The sequence below is a fragment of the Pagrus pagrus genome (assembly GCF_965226575.1).
Source record: "Pagrus pagrus genome assembly, chromosome: 13".
NCBI classification, from domain to species: domain Eukaryota; kingdom Metazoa; phylum Chordata; class Actinopteri; order Spariformes; family Sparidae; genus Pagrus; species Pagrus pagrus.
Genome location: NC_140197.1, coordinates 26,836,122 through 26,852,122, shown reverse-complemented (window position 1 = coordinate 26,852,122; position 16,001 = coordinate 26,836,122). Strand labels below are relative to the sequence as shown.

General features: G+C 41.5%; 1 protein-coding gene and 1 long non-coding RNA gene across 4 annotated transcripts in view; one reads left to right on the top strand and one right to left on the bottom strand.

The window, feature by feature from the left end:
• The window catches only part of LOC311267679, an 86,512-nt gene that overhangs the window by 39,975 nt on the left and 30,536 nt on the right, over window positions 1-16,001 (top strand). The gene's annotated exons all lie outside the window — the stretch shown is intronic.
• Window positions 4,732-15,779, bottom strand: LOC311267675 (myosin heavy chain, fast skeletal muscle-like). The gene is made up of 40 exons (XM_084370869.1): window positions 15,725-15,779; window positions 15,393-15,615; window positions 14,998-15,141; window positions 14,718-14,874; window positions 14,578-14,605; window positions 14,378-14,489; window positions 14,197-14,289; window positions 14,050-14,113; window positions 13,836-13,934; window positions 13,641-13,744; window positions 13,419-13,557; window positions 13,122-13,240; window positions 12,874-13,023; window positions 12,616-12,786; window positions 12,204-12,510; window positions 11,640-11,707; window positions 11,464-11,551; window positions 11,258-11,375; window positions 11,017-11,140; window positions 10,789-10,925; window positions 10,393-10,648; window positions 9,958-10,200; window positions 9,692-9,868; window positions 9,387-9,532; window positions 9,187-9,277; window positions 8,686-9,075; window positions 8,432-8,558; window positions 8,227-8,345; window positions 7,669-7,865; window positions 7,398-7,581; window positions 7,127-7,292; window positions 6,828-6,952; window positions 6,397-6,705; window positions 6,112-6,315; window positions 5,896-6,021; window positions 5,597-5,767; window positions 5,380-5,484; window positions 5,201-5,296; window positions 4,964-5,095; window positions 4,732-4,842 (listed from the first exon to the last, which is right to left on the bottom strand). Exons 2-40 carry the CDS (start codon window positions 15,594-15,596, stop codon window positions 4,825-4,827), a joined length of 5,808 nt encoding a protein of 1,935 aa, XP_084226995.1. The 5' UTR covers window positions 15,597-15,615; window positions 15,725-15,779; the 3' UTR covers window positions 4,732-4,824.

Here is a 16,001-nt window from a genome sequence, read left to right as displayed (position 1 = left end):
TGCATTACTGTTTTTGAGTCATGACAGATGAATGCAAAGAACTTAGTTTTGGAAATGTCCCCAAATGTTTGTAGTTTACAGTTACATGAGACTGGCACATCTCATATTCCTGTAATAAAAACAGGAATCTTTTGGATAACTCCCTAAATGGATATGAAAACAGTTGGCAACTCCTTTGAGATCAGGACCAAAATAAATTGAACAAAATGAACTCCTCCAGTTACTACATTTGATATGGAGGAGGTGACATCTATTCAAGTACTACTAAGTGCCCTGGAAAATCTTAAGGGGTCATGTCACTTATGGCCTTTTTGAGTCAAAGTGGCAAACCACACATATACATATGGAAACACTAAACCCCTATCAGAATATGGGTGAACCGTTTTCTCAACTTTTTTCTTCATTTATGTTGAGTTCTTTTGAGTTGGCTCTTAGGACACATACTAATTTGAGCAGGTGGTGTTTATCATAAAAGTGTCCAAGTGACTGACACCAGTATTTTCCACCACTGATAAAAGTTCTTCGCTCCTGATATTGATTACATCATTCTAGTTAGATTTTTATCAATCTAAGAATGGATTTACAGAAAGTATTCAGACCCCTTTACATTGTGAGGGGGTCTGAATACTTTCTGAATGCACTGTATGTTTTGCCATATGTACAGGTGCAACAATGTGTGTGTGTGCATGTTTGTGTGTATGTTTGTGTGTGTGTGTGTGTGTGTGTGTGTGTGTGTGTGTGTGTGTGTGTGTGTATGTGTGTGTGTGTGTATGTGTGTGCGTGTGTGAGATTGTGTGATTGTATGTGGGTTTGTGAGACACATATGACAGAGTGGAGGGATTATACCATTTACCAGCCACCCAGAAGCCTTTGTCTGCTGTAAAGAATACATTTTGAGTTCATCCAGGGAGTTTGATATGTTTGTAATATATTTTGTTATTATATTTTGTGTAAAACAGTGATCATTACTTGGGCCCATTTATTGTATTTGTTGTTCCTTTAACATTTTGGATTCTGCTATGAAATGAAATCTGCTGCAAAATGCCAGGTCAAGGTTTAATTTTAGCCTTTTTCTTTAACTTGTTTTTTTAATGTTGGAATTACAATATATTTTTCCTCATAATAATTTATTGTGGTAAAATGACCTTTCAGGCCGCTTAGTGGTTTATGGTCTCAAGAGTGTGTCTAGGAGAGTACAGCAGTAGAGTCATCTGCTTCCACTCCCATTGTCACTTGCATTTGGATGTCCTTGCTTCACCCCATTGTTTTTTGACATTTTCTCAAATGGTAGTAGCAGAGTAGAGATTTCTGGCCGGATATCACCTACTTACAGGGTGCATGGAGTGTAAAAGTCTGAGGAAGCCAAAAGTTTCATACTATACTACAAGTGTTGCTGGACTTTGCAGTAGTCTCATTGTGTAGTCCCAGCACCCCTATAGATTGCCCCTTCAAAAGCAGAAGATTGTTAAGGAGCAGATTGAAGGCATGTTCCAACAGGGTATCATTGTGCCTTCCTGTTCACCATGGGCTTTCCCAATTGTATCGGTGCCTAGAAAAGATGGTGGCTCCCCCCGGTCTTGTGTAGATTTCCTTCGTGTTAATGAACTGAGTGATGAGGATGCCTATCCACTGCCAGCCATTTCTAAGATCCTTGAGTCACTGGACTCTGAAAGCCAGCCCCTGACGCCATTTGTCACATCTTTTGGGTTGTTCCATTCTTCGGGTCATGCCTTTTCGTTTGAAGGGCGCTCCAGCGACCTTCCAAAGGCTGCTGAATCATGTGCTGCAGAGCTGCCTTGAACGACATTGTCATCTTTTGCAAAGATATCCATGCCCCAAACTTAAATTCCTGGGTCATGTAGTGAGTATAGATGTAGATCGCGGAGATCCGGCAAAGACAGAGGAGCTGCGTGACTACCGGGTGCAAAGAAACCTGTCCCTAACTTTTCAATGATTGCGGAGCCTTTTAACGCACTGAAAAAGAAAGGAGCTGTGTTTCGGTGGACGGATCGGTGTCAAAGGGCATTTCACTGTCTCAAAGACCATCTGACCTCGCCTCCTTACCTTGGCCACCCCAATATGTGTAACACATTCGTTGTCTACACTGATGTAAGTTCTACAGGTCTTGGAGCTGTCTCAGCACAAAGATCTGACACCTCCTCCTAAGAGCAGGTCATTGCTTATGGAAGCTGCTCTCTGTCCAGCGCAGAGCAAGATGACACTGAACATGAGTGTCTGGCAAGGGCTGGAGTTTAGAGAAATGGAGACATGGAAGGAAAACCTTTATTGGTCATCACTGACCACTCTTCATTTCCGTGGGTCTTTAAAGTGCGTGTAAAGCAGCAAAAAAATTGTGTTATGAGTTTGTCACACCACAGTAACATGTATCATTGACCACTGAGCCAAATTTGAAAGATTAAAAAAATTGCTAAGTATATAAAATTAGGTCTCAAAATCATGGAAAAACAAGCACTTCTCTCTGCTGTGAAACGCTGGGGGCGTGTCAGTTAGAGGCGCTGGAACCACGCCCACGCGCGGGAGGGGAGCACTCTGTGTACTGCACAAGGACGTAGCCTAGCAACAATGGAAGCTAGTGCTAGCAGCATCGTCTGAAGGACCCAGCACTACCTGTTTGAGCCATCAGAGCCAGAACCTGACTCTGAGTCCGACACTGATAGTGCTCAGCCTCGTTCCTCACAGTCTCCATCAGAATGGTAATTTATTTCCCAGTAATTTAAACCCCAGTCTACATATAATTCCTTGTCATAGCTATATTGGTGCACATAAAATATTACCTGTGGATTATCATTGTGCTGTCAGATGGACTCGCTCAGGGAATCAGGCAAAATCATGTCATGATTAAATGCAATAACATTTGCTAACATTACATGGGCATGACAGGATGCACGATGTAAAATCACTTTCGGGATTTGCACCTTCAGCAAAATGCATTTATTTAAACGAATACAATATTTATAACATAAGCACACACTTACACTGGCGGGCACGAAATGCCGGTGGCGGAGATGAGAGCACCTACTGTCGGCTGGACAGAGAGGATCGGTGGCGGGCACCATCATGTGCCCGCCACCGATCTTCTCCGTCCCCGGCTTGCAGCCTCCCTTCCTGCCGACAGCGGCTGCTACCATCACGGCCACCGGCATTATGGCAGGACGGGAGGCTGCAAGCCGGGGACGGAGAAGATCGTGGCGGGCACATCTTCTCCGTCCCCGGCTTGCATCCTCTCCGTCCGCCGACAGCGGCTGCCACCATCACGGCCACCAGCATTACGTGCCCGCCACCGACAGCAGGTGCTCTCTCTCCGGTGGCTGTGATGGTAGCAGCCGCTGTCGGCGGACGGAGAGGCTCGGTGGCGGGCACGTAATGCCGGTGGCCGTGCTGTAACTATCGGGGGTAAAGTGGACACTGCAGAGACTGGTGTTGGTGGTGATTTTGAACTCTCCACAGTAGCTCCTCTTGACAACATCGATCCACCGTTTCCTTACGTTGTCTCGGTAGGAGACTTAAATAGGCTAACTGAGCCGTTACCCTGGCCTGCAAACTGTGGCATCCAGGAAAGATGCATGAGCTACGTGGATGAGACATGACTGGTTAGCTAGCTGCAAACTATCATAAGCGATGCTATCCGAGACTCGAGCTAGCGGAAAACCACCGAAGCTAATGCACTGAACGTATTTATACCGCTTCCGCAGCAGGGCGGGGTTTATGCTAATCCGCGGCTATGATTTCTGACCCGCCCATTAAATCCTGAACACAGAAATGTTGAAATACAGTTTGGCAGCCTAGCTCCATAACTAAATTATAAATGGCTGAATGGCTTTTTACATGTTTTAAGGAAATACATTTATAACCTATTTAATGTGTTTAGAAGAAAATGGCTGAATTTGCTTTACACGGACTTTAACTCTACGAAAGCTAGCTCCAGGCTTATTCGCTGGGTGCTGCATCTGCAGGAATTCATGAAGTATCATAAAGGTAAGTTTAACAATTCACCTGATGCTCTAACGCAGGCCACTGTTCCGGCCTCCTGAGCATTGTATTCACCTTCTCTGGCATGTGACAAAAATGTGTTCCTTTTCCCCTGACCGATGAGGATATCTGGAAAGCTCAGAGGAACGATCCAGACACCCAGGTTGGACTCACTCTCATTCTAAATCTGTCCATGACACACTGCAGACTGCACACTTCAGTTTTTCACATTTTATTTCATTGGGGACTTGAGAGCTTGTAAAAGCACATTTCAGTTTGATTATCCTCTGAAAAGGCATTTTTTGATTATTCCCTGAAGAGGTATTTGTTTATTATACAAGTAGTTGACATTTGGCATTCCCTCTAGATATACATATTTTTTGTTTATATTTTTATGTAGGTTGGGGCTGGTTTGTAAGCATTTTACTGCCAGTACCGCCACAACCTCACCAGTGTTTCACAAACCATGCCACCAGTGGAAGAACTAAGCTTTTTAAAAGTGCAAATTGTTTTTAGAGCAAAACATATTTTAAAAAAAATACTACTATAATTACTAAAACCCCTGAAATATTATTCTTGTAACATATTGAAAGTGATTTTCGCTTGTTGATCAGTACCGTGCTGCAAATAGTCTACCATATGACATAACATATATTGCATAATTGCTCTACTTAGTTTGGACTGATTTCTCAGGTCAACTAAATTAATTCTTTGTCAGAAAGGAAGTGACAGGATTCAGGATAATGATGACAGTTATCGTCTTTATTGTAAATAGCCCCCAACCATGGTTCATATTTTATGAACTCTGTTGAAAGGCCTAAAGGATGATGACACTTACTCAGCAGAATCAGACTAAAAAAAAGAGAGATGAAAATCTATTATTATTATTTGGGTATCATTCAAGACGTGATATTGATTCACACTGTCATCAGTGAAAGTTCACAGCATTGAATCATTTTAAAAGCAAACATACCTTTCCAGCGTCACGGCTCTTGACTCTCAGCTTGTTGACCTGGGACTCAGCGATGTCAGCGCGCTCCTGAGCTTCCTCAAGTTCATGCTGAACCTTCCTGAGCTTAGACATGTGGGTGTTGGCCTGCTCCTCCTGTTAAGTATTTGGAGGTATGTTGGCGTAGTTACAAGACAGTTAATAGTGATGTTGTTATTAAATCAGCTGTCAATGATGTGCCACATAAAGTATTTGACTTACAGCCTCCTCAGCCTGTCTCTTGTAAGACTTGACTTTAAGCTGCAGCTTGTCCACCAGATCCTGAAGTCTGTGCACATTCTTCTTGTCCTCCTCAGTCTGTACAGATACAAGATTATACAGTATGTGAAGAAGAATAGAGAATGAATTAGAGGTTAGGGGAGTTTTTCAGTACGGCTTACCTGGTATGTCAGCTCCTTCACTCTCCTCTCATATTTGCGGACTCCTTTAACAGCATCACCTCCACGTCTCTGTTCAGCTTCAACTTCAGTCTCCAGCTCACGCACCTGTAATGTGATGATAAATAATATATCAGTCTTCCACGCAGAGACTTTAGTTGAAGTAATAAAAAGTACAATAAAAGCGATGTGCCTCCAAATTTTTATATACAGTTCATACCCTGGACTCCAGTTTCTGGAGCTGCTTCTTGCCACCCTTCATGGCGAGGTTCTCAGCCTCATCCAGACGGTGCTGGAGGTCCTTGACTGTGACCTCCAGGTTCTTCTTCATCCTCTCCAGGTGAGAACTGGTGTCCTGCTCCTTCTTCAGCTCCTCAGCCATCATGGCAGCCTGAAATGATGCACAGTTTAGAAATATAGTTTTTAGTCTTGATATTAATGACAATAATGGTAGATAATAATTAATGAAGTGTAAACAAGTATTTCTTGAAGCAGTATTTACATAAAAACAAGACTCACATCAGTAATAGCCTTCTTGGCTTTATCTTCAGCATTTCTTGCTTCCTGAACAGCATCATCCACTTCACCTTGAACCTGGACGAGGTCAGACTCCAGCTTCTTCTTGGTGTTCATAAGACTGGTGTTCTGAATATTGACCAAGAATAGACAGTGTTTATTGGTATGTGTCTCACATCTTTGATTAGATACAATTCTTGTGAATTAACAAAATCACACCTGAGAGTGAAGCAGTCCGACACGCTCACTAGCATCAACCAACTCCTGCTCAGCCACTTTGCGTCCTCTCTCTGTCTGGTCCAGAGCGACTCTCAGCTCCTCGATCTCAGCCACCATCAGGCCATTTCTGCGCTCCACCATGGCAACCTGCTCCTTCATGTCTGCCTGTCCTCTGACAGCATCATCAAGGTGCAGTTGGGCATCCTGACATTGAACAAAGAAAAAGAAAGTTTACATAATTTCCCTTTGATTTTTTTTTACATTTAAAAATCAAAGAAATCTTACCTTGAGTTGTCCCTGGACATTCCTCAGTTGTTTCTGGGCCTCAGCAGCCTGCCTGTTTGAATGGCTCAGCTGAATCTCCATCTCATTCAGGTCTCCCTCCATCTTCTTCTTGACTCTCAGGGCATCATTCCTGCTCCTGACCTCAGAATCAAGAGTGCTCTGCATGGAGTCAATCACCCTCTGGCTGTTCCTCTTGATCTGCTCCATCTCCTCATCCTTCTCTGCCAGCTTCCTGTCAACCTCACCTTTGATCTGGTTGAGCTCAAGCTGAACACGGAGAATTTTGGCCTCCTCATGCTCCAGTGTGCCCTTAAAAAGTCACAAACACAACAAAAGGTATTTTTGGCTGAAATAAATTCAAAATGAATACATGGTTACATTTTAACCATGTATTTTATCATAGTGGTCCAATAATGTTAGCAAGATTTTACCTCAGCTTCCTCAAGTGCTGACTGAATTTCAGACTTCTCAGTCTCTACAGTCTTCTTGGATTTCTCCAACTCATGGATACTCTTTCCAGTCTCACCAATCTGTTCAGTCAGGTCTGAGATCTCCTCTGTAGAGCAACCAAAGTCAAATATAGTTAGAAATATATATGCAGATTACATCTGGAAATATGTGTCAGTGCTTTTACGACCAAATATTGCTCATAGACTACACTACTAGAGGTCAAAGAAGAACCCTTACAATGACTATGATCGTTACATTAAATACAGTAAGATTGGCATACGCTGCAGGTTCTTGTTCTCTCTCTTTATGGTCTCCAGGTGATCCAGAGCCTCCTCATAAGAGTTCTTCATCTTGAACAGTTCAGTGCTGAGAGAACGAGCCTCCTTCTGAGCTCCTTCCAGCTCTGCCTGGCCCTCCTCAAACTTCTGTTTCCATTCTGCAAGGACCTAGATTTGTATAGGTCAAAATATGTTAATTAAATGACTATTTATTAATAAAGGTGCTTGTTTCTCGCTATAAAACTGGTGTTGATTACCAGTTTAACCATTTACCTTATCAAAGTTCCTCTGCTTCTTGTCAAGGTTGGCAGCCAGAGAATTGGCTCTCTCTACGTCAATCATGAGGTCCTCCACCTCACCTTGCAGCCTCTGCTTGGTCTTCTCCAAAGAGGCGCACTTGGAGTTCACAGCCTCAATGGATTCCTCAGCATCCTGCAAGCGCTGGGCAAGCTTTTTCCTGTAGCGAAGAGGAATTATTTGTGCTTAAGTGAACAAAGATAGCAAAAATGGATTTATCTGTTAAAAAGTAGAAAGGATTATATACTTGGACTCCTCCAGCTCCTCAGTGCGCTGGATAGCATCAGTCTCATATTTGGTTCTCCACTGAGCCACCTCGCTGTTGGCCTTGGACATTCCTCTCTGCAGCTCAGCTTTGGCCTCCTGCTCCTCCTCATACTGCTCTCTGAGCAGATCACAGTCATGGCGGGCTGACTGAACTGCATGGGCCAGGGCATTCTTGGCCTGTTGAACATGACAAAACATTTGTATCATACCTATAAAGTGGAAAAAGAAATAGTAAATAAGTACTTTTTTTAAGGTTAATCATTTTGATGTCGCCATTTAGTTTTAAATCCTCAAGACAACTTCTGCATCAATCATATTTTCTACTCAGCATCATGTATTTTGTCATTATTGGGCAAAAATGTAATTCGTAAAAGGTTCACTTAGCAATAATAGCAGTATGCCTGGTTGTTGTTGCTGTGGGAATAGATTCTTGAGCTTTGATCTTTTAAATCTTATTACAGTATTATGGTACACATTTTGAATGACCACATTTGAAAAAGCGAATACACCCCCTGTTAAAATCTAATAACTTGTTTACCTTGACTTCCTCCTCAACATGTCTCTTAAGCTCCTCAATCTGCTGAGTGAAGGCCTGTTTTCCTCTGGTCAGCTGGGAAACAAGAGCTTCCTTCTCTTCAAGCTGGCGGGAGAACTCACCTGAATGACAATGTATAAATGAGATTTTTATTGTCAAATTTCTCATTAATAACTTCCATCATTTATTTTTATTCCATGACACTCACCATTCTCTGTCAGCAGTCTTGCCTTTTGTCCATTAACGTCGTTCAGATGGCGAACATTCTCATCATTTTTGGCTTTGAGCTCACTGAACTGGTCCTCAAGAGTTCTGCACATTTTTTCCAGGTTGCCCTATCAACAACGAAACATGATGTACGTTGAGTTTTTTTTAAATTTAAAGCTGCCATATTTATTGGTTAGAGATCATGTTTCTGAGCATAACAAAGGCAAATACCTAAACTTTAAACAAACGACTCACTTTAGATTTAGCAACAGCCTCCATGTTGCTGGAGAGGTCATCAATCTCCATCTTGTACTCGCTCTTCTCCTTCTCCAGCTTCTGCTTGACACGCTGGAGGTTGTCGATCTGCTCTCCCAGCTCTGCAACACTGTCTGCCTGCTTCTTGCGGAGAGCTGATGCGGTAGCTTCGTGCTGCAGGGTTGACTCTTCAAGATCACGGCGCAGCTTCTGGAACTCAGCTTCACGCTTCTTGCTCATCTCAATCTGAGCAGCTGTTGCTCCACCAGCCTCCTCGAGCCTCTCACTGATCTCCTCAAGCTCCCTGGAGAGGTCAGCCCTCTGCTTCTCAACCTTGGCCCGAGCAGCCCTCTCAGCCTCAATCTCTTCCTCCAGCTCCTCAATACGAGCCTAGATTTGATGAAAGAAGGTTTATTGACTTGAATATAATGTGTTGTTTTTGATTTACTGAGTCTGATTTGCATGAGTAACAGCGTATGTACTGTATGTTTGATATGTCACCTGGAGCTCCTTGATCTTCTTCTGAAGCTGAGCACCGAGAGACTGTTCATCCTCAATCTTGCTGAGGAGCTGGCTGGTTTCAAATTCTTTCCTTGATGAGGATACAAAGAAAGCTTTCACTGTCACAGTTTGTACTGTTGTTGGAGTGTAATGTTTGAGATGCTGAAAAGAGGATTAATAACCTAAATCAAAAACCTTACTTTTTGATTTTCTCATCAGATTGCTGTTTGTCATTCTCCAGATCCATTATGGATTCCTGGGCTAGTTTCAGATCTCCCTCAAGCTTCCTCTTGGCTCTCTCAAGGTCCATGCGGAGCTTCTTCTCTTGCTCCAGTGATCCCTCCAGCTATCACATGACAGTTAATGATAAATGATTTAGGGTATTCAAATTACAGTGTGTCAATACAAGTATTATATATTATTTTGAATTTGTATCATGGAGTATCAATTAAAACACAAGCTACTTGACAATAGAAAGACACAATCGAAACAATTGTTTTCTTACATCGTCCACTTGCTGTTCCAGCTTTGTCTTGGCTTTGGTCAGAGTGTTGACTTTGTCTTCCTCTGCTTGGAGATCATCAAGTGTTTGCTGGTGGCTCTCTTGGAGGGCTTTCTTCTCCTTGGTTAACTTGGCAATAGACTCGTCTTGAGATGCCATCTCCTCTGTCAGGTTTTTCACCTAAAATGACGTGAAAGATGCATTATTTCCATCACATTATATTCATTTGGTCTGTGTTTAAATGAATGTGGGTTTAAAATAATTCAAACCTTGTTTTCTGTGGCATGTTTCTCCTTCTCCACTTTAGCCAAAGTGAGCTCCAAGTCATCAATGTCTTTCTTCAGCTCAGAGCATTCGTCCTCCAGCTTCCTCTTCTTGGCAGTCAGTTCAGCATTGATTTCCTCTTCATCCTCCAGTCTCTCGGTTGTCTCTTTGAGTTTGGCCTCGAGTTGGATCTTGCTCTTAATGAGCCCTTCACATCTTTCCTCAGCATCAGAGAGGTTATCGACTTCCTATTGTACATAATGAATATACAATAAGTTTTAAAAGTTTGAAAACATTGATATATTCTCTGGTATTAGAAGTCAGTGAAGGTATTTGGCCTCTTCTTATCTCACCTAGATATCTGAATAAATTTAAGCAACATGGTACAATTAATTAAGCGGATATGTAATAGAATTACACTTCCTTGGTTTCCTACTTACTGAAGCCACTTGGAGTTGCAGGTCATTCTTCTCCTGCATTAGGGAAACCATCTTCTCCTCCAGTTCCTTCTTCTTGGCCAGGGCAGAAGCCAGGTCTGTTTTCATCTTATCATAGTTCTCCTTCATCTGCTGCAGCTCCTTCTCAGTCTCAGCACTCTTCAGGAGAGGCTTGATCTTGAAGTAGAGATTCATCCATGGCCAGTTCTTCACATTCATGAATGAACGGATGTTGTACTGGATTGAGAAGATAGATTCTCTGGAAAATGAGATTGATGTAGAAAGTGTCATTTCTTCTGAAACATTATTTTGCAGAACTTCTAAGTCTAACAATTGAAAAAATATATATCAACTACATAATTGGACAGTACAGTTTACTGTACAGTAAAAGAATCCTACCTCCTCTCCCACATCTTAACAAACTCCTTCCTCATGACATATCCTCTGCAGAGAGCCTGAGTCATGGTCACCAGGGTAGCCAGTTTCTCATCTCTCATCTCCTCCAGCTGACCCAGCAGACCAGCTTTGAAGAACACCTATATTGTCAAGTGGGGCAAATTAGCATTCAGTGCATATGGGTACAACGGGACAACCACACAAGTAAAGCTGTAGTCTTTGAGGATGAACCTTTGTGTGTCCAAACTTGTACTGAGTGTGGTCCACATCAATGGAGCCCAGCAGCTTCTCTGAAGCTTTCTTGTTGTCAATGAACTGTCCCTCAGGGATGACACTGGCATTCAATACTTTGTATCTACAACAGAAAATTATGTTGTTCCTTTTATCTTCCTCCCACTTTTTCTTGGTGTTTACCATCCTAATACCTCTAACGAAATCAACTTGACTTGCTTATAATGAAAATTGCAGTCACCTCTGCTTGAAGTCACCGTAGAGGATTCTGCTGGGGAAGCCCTTTCTGCAGATTCTGATGCCCTCCAGCACACCATTACACCTCAGCTGGTGGATGACCAAGAAGTTCTCCATAAGACCTGCACATTGCAAACTCATTGTATCAAAACATTTCTTTACCATACCATGTCACACACAGCGTACAAATCTGGGTAATGCGCTTCTTACCTGGGGTCTTTGTTTCATTGGGAATCAGACAGCGGACAAAATGAGGGTGAGTGCTCCTCAAGTTGGTCATCAGCTTGCCCAAGTTCTCCTGTGGATGAGCATCACAGAATAATAGGTCATCATTATTTTAAGATGAGATTGGTAATTGTTGTCCAAAACTATGAAACAATACATACCCTGAAAAGAGCAGACACAGTCTGGAAGGAACCGCCCTTCTTCTTGCCAGCCTTCTTGCCAGCAGCCTCTATTTTGCAAAATATGACATTTTATTAATGGTACCGAAGAATAATTGTAATACACTACAGTAAGTGGTTTAAGTTTTCTTCTGTGTTGAATGTGTATTTTTCAATTTCAATTTCAACCAGCAGCCTCTGTTTTGTACAATATTCAATTGTATTAATGGTACTGGATTACACAGCAGTAACTGTTAAAACTTTTTGTCTCTGGAATGTGGAATTCACTTTTTAAAATTTACCTAAATGAATATTTTACCACAGAGAAGTTACCTGTTTCCTACTCAGCCCAACCCAATTGAAACGGACACACCGTTTTTTACCTAACACTACAAAGTCATTGCACTGCCTGTAACTTTCCAAACTCCACTTTTCAGTAAGCAGCCAATAGCTATGAAAAGAGATGGCAACAATGCTCACTATCTTCAACAGTATAAAATAGGAGGTTAAAACATCTGTACTGGGTACACAGAGTTTCTGATAACTCTGCTCACTTTTATTTCTTACCTTCAGCTCCAGCCTTGACTACATACAACAAGGCCAGCAGTTTATTTGAAGATTTCTGGTAAAGCTGAACAACTGAGTCGTTCAGGGGGTCCTTGTTCTTGTCCAGCCAGCCAGCAATATTATATTCCACTGTACCAGCATAGTGAACCAGGGCGAAGTGAGCTTCAGCCTTGCCCTTTCCAGGCTTTGGCTTCTCAAAGGCCTTGGTCTTGCCAAGATGCTGATCATGCAGCTTGTTCTTGAAAGTTGTGTCAGAGGCCTTGGGGAACATGCACTCCTCTTCAAGGATGGAGAAGATGCCCATTGGCTGAAAAGAATTTACATTTCATGGTAAGAAAAAAATTTACCTGAGGAAGCAAACATTTGCACTTGAATCAAGAAATCTATCTGATTCAACAAAGTGGTATGTTACCTTCTCGATAAGCTCAATGCAGGCAGCCAAGTCCATACCGAAGTCAATGAACTCCCATTGAATGCCTTCTTTCTTGTACTCCTCTTGCTCCAGGACAAACATGGTGTGGTTGAAGAACTGTTGCAGTTTCTCATTGGTGAAGTTGATGCAGAGTTGCTCCAAGCTGTTGAACTGTAGTTATAGAAAAACATTTAATTTCATGCCAAAATAAATTTGAACCTTTGAATTTTTCAGAAAGGTTGATTTTCCAAAACTTACATCAAAGATCTCGAATCCAGCGATATCCAACACTCCAATGAAGAACTGTCTTGCCTTCTTTGTGTCCAGCATCTCATTGATACGGATGACCATCCACAAGAACATTTTCTCATAGATGGATTTGCACAGAGCGCTGACAGAATTGTTGACCTAAATATAAGGATTTAGGTGTGGATTTATGAGTGTGATATTTTTATTTGGAAATTTAAATATTTCCCTTTCCAAACACCAAACTTTCGCCTTATTACCTGTGGGACGGTCTGACCTTTGGTCACCATCTCATTGCCAACCTTGACTCTTGGGTAGCACAGAGCTTTCAGCATATCAGCTGAGTTCAGGCCTAGGAGGTAGGCGATTTTATCAGCCTCTGATGGAGAGAAAAACAATAAGTTATGTGAATGAAGGAATGAATGAATGAATATTTTGTTTTCGTGTTTGGTCATTAACATGACCCATCCCTGATGGATTATAAATACACACTGACTTGTGTAGTATCTTACACACCAGAAAGCTGCATGAGAAGAGTGTATTATTTTCGAAATTACCCTCATTGCCATCTGGTTCAGCCTGCTCCTCACGCTGCTTCTGCTTGAATTTCATGCCGCCATGATGAATCACAGCTCCAGTCAGCTTGTAGATGCCCATTTTCTCCTCAGCAGTGAAGCCCAAGATGTCAATAGCAGTCTGCAGTGTAAATGAAGCAAAGTTGTTGTCATGTGAAACATTTTCCCCTGTATACTATCTCTTTAACTAAATTGTTGTCTTACATCTGTTGCAATGAACTCCTCCACATCATCGATGCTTTTCACAGTGATTTCACCCTGACTGATCATTGGGTAGTCATAGGGGTTGGTGGTGATCAGAAGAGCCTCTAGAGAAGGCCAGTAGAATTACATAGTATTGTTTGATGTTTTATTCTTATATTGTTAAAAGGTTTATTAAAAATTGGTGTAGTAACATACCCAAGAGCTCAGGCTTGTGGCCAGTCATCAGCTGGTAGAAGATATGGTAGCTCCTCTCAGCAGACAACTGGAAGGTGACACGAGACTTCTCCAGCAGATCTAAGAAGATGAAATTTAAATCAAAAATGTTTTTGTTTTACAGTATATTGTGACTTTATCAGAGCTTAGATTATAATTTAAATGGATATTGACGAATGCCATGGTTGAAACTTACATGTTTCAATATCAGCTGAAGCTAGCTTGCCAGTAGTGCCAAAGTGGATCCTGATAAATTTACCCTAGACAGCCAGACATTAATATCATCAGTTTTTTTTAAATGTATGAATGAAAAAAGTCTCAAGATATTTTCTCCAGTACTTACAAAACGAGAGGAGTTGTCATTCCTCACAGTCTTGGCATTACCATAGGCCTCCAACAGAGGGTTGGCCGCAACAATTTGGTCCTCAAGAGAGCCCTGCAAGAGAAGATTTGAATTACATGAGCTATACATTCAAATTAACTTTCCTCTGACAAACACTTTCATCTTACACAACCAATTTTACCTTAATTTTGCTAGTTTGTGCCTCAGCCTTCTTAGCTCCAATAGCTGCAATTGTTGCAAAGTACTGGATGACACGCTTGGTGTTGACAGTCTTTCCAGCACCGGATTCTCCACTGGGGTACAAGAGACATATTGTCAAGATTTTGCTTCATTATCATTAAGTTAATAAAGTTATAGCACAATAGTGTGTTTTATACTCACGTAATCAGGATAGACTGGTTCTCACGATCTGAAACACAAACATGAATGCTTCACATGAGATATATTTTTCTTTTAATAAATATCAATGGAAGATTTTACCTCTGTGTGTTTAGATTCCAACACTGATATTTTTATCTTACCAGTGAGCATGAACTGATAGCCATTGTCAGAGATGGAGAAGATGTGGGGTGGAGCCTCAATCCTCTTCTTGCCTCTGTATGCTTCTACACATTGAGCATCATATACGGGAAGCCACTTATAGGGATTCACGACAACGCAAAACAACCCAGAGTAGGTCTGTAATAGTAAAAAGCATAAACATAGTGTGATTTTATTTAGATTTTGTTTGATTTCCATTTAGGTACACATACTCTATACATATTTACATATACATTAAATTAGCATAGTGTGGAAACTCACATAGATCATCCATGATGCATAACGCTCTTTGAGGTTATACAACACGCAAGGCTCATTGAGGTGGGTCATCATGGCCATGTCCTCAATTTTGTCATACTTGGGAGGGTTCCTGGGATGGATGTCTTCCTCTTTTACTGTGATCGTCTGAACAGCAAATACAGTAAAATGTATTTAACTAAGAAATAACTTCAAACAGAAAAGTTCATCACATGGATCACATTGTTGTTCACAGTGTCAGTTTGAGCTTGAAATACAATGAGAAACAAATAGTTCACTGAATGTTTTACCAAGATATTGTTTTAGATAAATGTTAATCCTATCCTTGTATATACAAGTTGTTTTAGATGGAAATCGATTGAGTAGTTTTGTTGAAAAAAGTCAAATGAATCACTTACCTTTCCACAGTCTGTATCCACCGTTGCTTTTCCACCCTCTCTCTTTACAAGTTTACCCTTGAGGTACATCTCCGCAGGCTCAGCCACAAAAAAAGCGGTTTTGGCATCAAAAGGAGTGGTTTGTGCCTCAAGCCTCTCCTTCTCTGGCTTCCGGAGAAAGATGGCCGCTGGGCCATAGGCCTCCATCTCTGCGTCTGTGCTCATGGTGGCACTTCAGTGGAGACTGAAAAGATGAAGTCCACAATAGTGTTAACATATTGACATGACATAGCTATGGTCTTCTGCCCAGCTGATTGTGGAGATTTTAAGTTTTTTATGCTGAAATCTTTTACCTCAGCTGGTTCCGAAAACAACTGAGCGTTGGAGTCTCTGGTGGAGTTGGGAGATCCTGTAAATACATGATTAAAGATGAGTACAATAACTTGTTTCAGATTGTTTTTCTAATTTCAATTTTTTTCTGTGGAAATATAGCCAATTTGAAAACAGATGAGGGTAAAGATGGCAAAATGTTTATAGACTTATAAAATATATTCAAACTGTAATGAATTGAATTATTAAAGTCAAAGTCAATCATTAAACCATTAAAATACTCTTCCATCCTCTCAACTG